A 6,320-nucleotide genomic window follows, 5' to 3' on the forward strand; every position below is an offset into this window, starting at 1 on the left:
CTATGCACCATGGGGCTGCTCCACCTGCGAGAATTGTGGAAATATTTTACATTGCTTTCCCCACAACCTGGAAAGAAAACAAGTATGGGAAGTGAAGGTTTGCGAACAACACTGGAGAGCCACACATTGGTGTCTTGTGCCAGGTAAACACAACACAGCGTCTGCGTTTTGTTCAGGAGAGAACACGCAGAAGGTAATACAAATATTAACAAAAAAAAGTTATACATTTAAGAGATGGTTTGACAAAAACAGACTATCTTTGAATCTCTGTAAAAATAATGCAATTCGGTAGCAGTCGAAAAGAAAGTCAAACACAAATACAAATAAACGGACATTGAATGAGTAAAATAAACCAAATTTTGGGTGTGATAATAGATGAGAAAATTAACTGGAATTTTCATATAATGTATACAACATATAGTGCCAAGAAATACATCAATAATGAATAAAGCAAAATATGTTCTGAACAAAAACTCACTCCATATTCTCAACTGCTCACCAGTGTTACCATATCGGAGTTATTGTGCAGAAATATGGGGAAATAACTACAAAAGTACACTACACTTTAACAAAATAAAGGCGTGTTTTATTTTAAGTTAATGAGCTGGAGTATGTTTACAACTCTATGTGGAGTTACAAAGTCTTGTGTGTTTTCCAGACTATTTAATTTTTGTACTATTTTGTTTTATTTCATCAGAAAAACTAATGTCAAAACGACAACAATTGCATGCATCCGAGCATAGCCAGCCGCATACGAACTTGGTAGCAGTCATTGCGCCTGTTCTTAAGTTTGCCATACTCTCTTTATACACAACGCTGCTACTGGTGATAAATGGGCTCTATCTAGTGGTATGCCAAAGTGTAAATATGTACTGTAATGGAGAAACATTGCTGATGTCGTTATTGCAGTGTGTGTATGTTACAGTGGCCAAAAATATACTTGTTAAATAAAACCTTTGCCCTGTTTTAATGATTATCTTTAGAGTGTCCGCCCTGAGATTGGTAGGTTGTGAGTTCAAACCCCGGCCGAGTCATACCAAAGACTATAAAAATGGGACTCTTTACCTCCCTGCTTGGCACTCAGCATCAAGGGTTGGAATTTGGGGTTAAATCACCAAAATGATTCCCGAGCACGGCCACCACTGCTGCTCACTGCTCCTCTCACCTCCCAGGGGGTGGAACAAGGGGATGGGTCAAATGCAGAGAGTAATTTCACCACACCTAGTGTGTGTGTGACTATCAGTGGTACTTTACTTTAACTTTAACTACTAAGGTGCTGTATTTTAATGCTGGTCATCATGGTGGTATTTGGAGAGACAGGTGTTGGTGGAAAAAAGTTTGAGGACCCACTGCACTAGAGTTAACTTGCAAGTGGACCGGGACCCATCCTTCGGGGGGTCCGAGTCCGCCGGTTTTGGTCCGATCCTTGATTCTTCTGAATGCCTTCACAGTTGACCAAGCAAACCAGACTAACAGAGCAAAATGGACCACAAATTACAAGTATGAACACACCCTAAGTGAAACATGATTAACACGACGCTGTTTAAGCTATGTGCAATGTTTCGTCAACAACTACAACTGGCAATAGCAACTCCATTCTTGTACTATTGCATGCCTGTTACATTAGACCAGTGTTTTTCAACCACTGCCTGGTGTGCCGTCTGAGATTAAGTAATTTCACCTAATTGGGTTAAAAATATTTTTTCATAATCCGCAAATATTGTGCCGTTGTTGAGTGTCGGCGCTGTCTAGAGTGCAGCAGAGTAACCATGTTATACTCTTCCATATCAGTAGGTGGCAGCAGGTAGCTAATTGTTTTGTAGATGTCGGGAACATGGTTTGTTGTCGTGATCACAATATGCAGACGACAGCGGGAGGCAGCGTTCAGGTAAAAAGGTATCTAATGCTTAAACCAAAAGGAAACAAAAGGGGAATGCCACAAAAGAAAAGGCATTTAAGCTTAGGGAAGGCTATGCAAAACGAAACTAGAACCGAACTGGCTGCAAAGTAAATAAAATCAGAATGCTGGGCGACAGCAAAAACTTAGTGTGTGGAGCTGAGACGGCGTCCACAAAGTACATCCGTACATGACATGACAATCAACAAAGAAGGATAGCAACAACTTAAATAGTCGTGATTGCTAAAACAAAACAGGTGCGAGGAATAGCGTTTAATAGCCAGCTCAGTGGCCTTGTGGTTAGAGTGTCCGCCCTGAGACTGGGAGGTTGTGAGTTCAAACCCGGTCGAGTCATACCAGAGACTATAAAAATGGGACCCATTGCCTCCCTGCTTGGCACTCAGCATCAAAGGTTGAATTTGGGGGTTAAATCACCAAATGATTCCCGAGCGCGGCCACCGCTGATGCTCCCTGCTCCCCTCACCTCCCAAGAGGTGAACATGGGGATGGGTCAAATGCAGAGGGCACATTTCACCACACCAAGAGTGTGTGACAATTGTTGGGACTTTAACTGAACTTTAACTTAAAGGAAGACATGAACCTGCCACAGGAAAAGCCACCAAAATAAGAGCGCCAGACAAAAACTAAAACACAAAACACAAAAAAACTCAAAATAAGTCACAGCGTGATGTGACAGGTCGTGATAGTACAACTACTTTGAGACAAGACCTATAGTGATGCATGGTTTGCTATGGTTTAAATTAATATACAACAATTGCAAGAACAACTTTTTACTGTCAATGCTGCCGAGTTTTTTTTTGTTTTTTTTTTATGTTTTCTGCTAGTGGTGTGCCTTTCGGATTTTTTCAATGAAAAAAATGTGACTTGGCTCAAAAAAAAAAGGTTGAAAACCCCTGCATTAGAGCAACCCTGGAGATGATAGGTTATTGCTGAGGGAGCAGACATGGCTGGTAGAAGGTTATAACTTAAATAGTCGTGATTGCTAAAACAAAACAGGTGCGAGGAATAGCGCTTAATAGCCAGCTCAGTGGCCTTGTGGTTAGAGAGTCCGCCCTGAGACTGGGAGGTTGTGAGTTCAAACCCCGGCCGAGTCATACCAAAGACTATAAAAATGGGACCCACTGCCTCCCTGCTTGGCACTCAGCATCAAAGGTTGGAATTGGGGGTTAAATCACCAAATGATTCCCAAGCGCGGCCACCGCTGATGCTCACTGCTCCCCTCACCTCCCAGGAGGTGAACATGGGGATGGGTCAAATGCAGAGGACACATTTCACCACACCTAGTGTGTGTGACAATCGTTGGGACTTTTAAGTTAATTTTAACTTAAAGGAAGACATGAACCTGCCACAGGAAAAGCCACCAAAATAAGAGCGCAAGACAAAAACTAATACACTACACACAAGAAAACACCAAAAAACTCCAAATAAGTCACGGCGTGATGTGACAGGTCGTGACTGTACACCTACTTTGAGACAAGACCTATAGTGATGCATGGTTTGTTATGGTTTAAATTAATATACAACAATCGCAAGAACGACTTTTCACTGTCAATGCTGCCGAGTTTCATTTATTTTTTATGTTTTCTGCTAGTGGTGTGCCTTTCGGATTTTTTCAATGAAAAAAATGTGACTTGGCTCAAAAAAAAAGTTGAAAACCCTTGCATTAGAGCAACCATGGAGATGATAGGTTATTGCTGAGGGAGCAGATATGGCTAGTAGAAGGTTATAACTGAAATAGTCGTGATTGCTAAAACAAAACAGGTGTGAGGAATAGCGCTTAATAGCCAGCTCAGTGGCCTTGTGGTTAGAGTGTCCGCCCTGAGACTGGGAGGTTGTGAGTTCAAACCCTGGCCGAGTCATACCAAAGATTATAAAAATGGGACCCATTGCCTCCCTGCTTGGCACTCAGCATCAAAGGTTGGAATTGGGGGTTAAATCACAAAATGATTCCCGAGCGCCGCCACCGCTGATGATCACTGCTCCCCTCACCTCCCAGGGGGTGAACATGGGAATGGATCAAATGCAGACGACAAATTTCACAACACCTAGTGTGTGTGTGTGTGTGTGTGTGTGTGTGTGTGACAATCATTAATAATCAATAATCAATAAAGGAAGACATGAACCTGCCACAGGAAAAGCTACCAAAATAAGAGCGCCAGACAAAAACTAAAACACTACAGACAAGAAAACACTAAAAAAACTCCAAATAAGTCAAAGTGATGTGACAGGTCGTGACAGTACACCTACTTTGAGACAAGACCTATAATGATGCATGGTTTGTTATGGTTTAAATTAATATACAACAATTGCAAGAACGACTTTTTACTGTCAATGCTGCCGAATTTCATTTTATTTCTGTTTTCTGCTAGTGGTGTGCCTTTCGGATTTTTTCAATGAAAAAAATGTGACTTGGTTTTAAAAAAAAAAGGTTGAAAACCCCTGCATTAGAGCAACCCTGGAGATGATAGGTTATTGCTGAGGGAGCAGATATGGCTGGTAGAAGGTTATAACTTAAATAGTCGATGCTAAAACAAAACAGGTGCGAGGAATAGCGCTTTATAGCCAGCTCAGTGGCCTTGTGGTTATAGAGTCCGCCCTGAGACTGGGAGGTTGTGAGTTCAAACCCCGAGTCATACCAAAGACTATAAAAATGGGACCCATTGCCTCCCTGCTTGGCACTCAGCATCAAAGGTTGGAATTGGGGGTTAAATCACCAAATGATTCCCGAGCGCGGCCACCGCTGATGCTCACTTCTCTCCTCACCTCCCAGGAGGTGAACATGGGGATGGGTCAAATGCAGAGGACACTTTTCACCACACCTAGTGTGTGTGTGTGACAATCATTGGGACTTTAACTTAAAGGAAGACATAAACCTGCCACAGGAAAAGCCACCAAAATAAGAGCGCAAGACAAAAACTAATAAAAAAAACACAAAAAACTCCAAATAAGTCACGGCGTGATGTGACAGGTCGTGACAGTACACTTACTTTGAGACAAGACCTATAGTGATGCATGGTTTGTTATGGTTTAAATTAATATACAACAATTGCAAGAACGACTTTTTACTGTCAATGCTGCCGAATTTCCTTTTTTTTTTTTTTGTTTTCTGCTAGTGGTGTGCCTTTCGGATTTTTTCAATGATAAAAATATGACTTGACTAAAAAAAAAAAGGTTGAAAACCCCTGCATTAGAACAACCCTGGAGATGATAGGTTATTGCTGAGGGAGCAGACATGGCTGGTAGAAGGTTGCGCTGTGCACCTAAAAGAGTGCTAAGGGAAGCTGAAGCTATTAGCTTCGGTTCTATGTTAGCTTCCACGGCGGATGTGTCCTAAACAGTGACTTGTAAACAATGGAAACTGCATAACGAAACCTTCCGACATGGTGTCAAACATAGCCCACGCCATACCTGCGTTTGTGTCCAAATCATCTAATTAGGCCTAAACTCAAGTGCTAATCACTGCTAGCGGTAGCTTAGCTCCAACTCTCGCCCCGGTGTTGACGATCACGAGCGGGTTTGTGCGGCTGCTTACCGTGCGGCGTGGAAGCCTGGAGGATGGCCCCGGAGGTGCCGTCGATGACTTTGATGCCCCCTTGGCTGGTGACGGCGAGGATAGCGTTGAGGGTCGGGTGGTAGGAGAGGCTTCGCAGGCCCTCCTCGTCGCAACGCAGGCAGCCGTCTCTCCGTACAATCCAGTCCGAGGGGGTGGACGAGCCGGAGCCCGGCGAGGCCGCGGCCGCCATCTTTCCCTATTTCTCCCCCTTTACCCCGTCCCTTCCTGGTTTTGTTAGGAAGCGTTGACACTGTCAATAGAAGTAAATCTAGAGGACTAACTCCACACTGTCACTCCTCCGCCACTGCCGACCCCTTCTGTGGCTGCTTCCCGTCAGCGTAGCAGCGGCTATTCACCAACAGCGTTGAGAACGTCCTGACGGCTTAGCTGTCAGTTACATGATAGTCACACGAAGCTAGCGTAGCCTGTTGGTAAATCTCGCGATACTTCGGTGTGCCGACGAAAATACAATACTAAGTCTCCCATTTGTGGTATAAAAAACTATGAATAAAGCGTTGTTTTCCGCGTGTCACATGCCGAGGTCACACAGTTTATATAATTAATGTAATGTGATGTAGTTTATGTAAGAATCATACTTATAGTTGTATTCATGTCATGATTCTTCCGCGTTGAGAAAGTACTGGCGGCCTTAGCTGTCTGTTACATGACAGTCACACGAAGTTTATTGGTAAATCTCGCGATACTTCCGTGTGCCAACGAAAATACAAGACATGAAGTCTCCCATTTGTGGTATTAAAAACTATGAATATTGCGCTGTTTTCCGCGTGTCAAATGCCGAGGTCACACAGTTCATGTACTTAATGTAATGTGATGTAGTTTATGTAAGAA

At 43.1% G+C, this 6,320-nt stretch overlaps 1 protein-coding gene across 3 annotated transcripts in view; it reads right to left on the minus strand.

Annotated features, from left to right (window-relative positions):
* The window catches only part of birc6 (baculoviral IAP repeat containing 6), a 195,409-nt gene extending 189,457 nt beyond the window's left edge, over window positions 1-5,952 (minus strand). For all 3 annotated transcript variants that reach the window (XM_061964628.2, XM_061964627.2, XM_061964626.2), the window contains exon 1: window positions 5,451-5,952. In XM_061964628.2, the coding sequence (XP_061820612.2) occupies window positions 5,451-5,661 (211 nt within the window). In that variant the 5' untranslated portion in view covers window positions 5,662-5,952. The remainder of the gene's footprint in view (window positions 1-5,450) is intronic.
* Between the last annotated feature and the right edge of the window lie 368 nt (window positions 5,953-6,320).

This window comes from Nerophis lumbriciformis, linkage group LG02 (assembly GCF_033978685.3).
Source record: "Nerophis lumbriciformis linkage group LG02, RoL_Nlum_v2.1, whole genome shotgun sequence".
NCBI lineage: Eukaryota > Metazoa > Chordata > Actinopteri > Syngnathiformes > Syngnathidae > Nerophis > Nerophis lumbriciformis.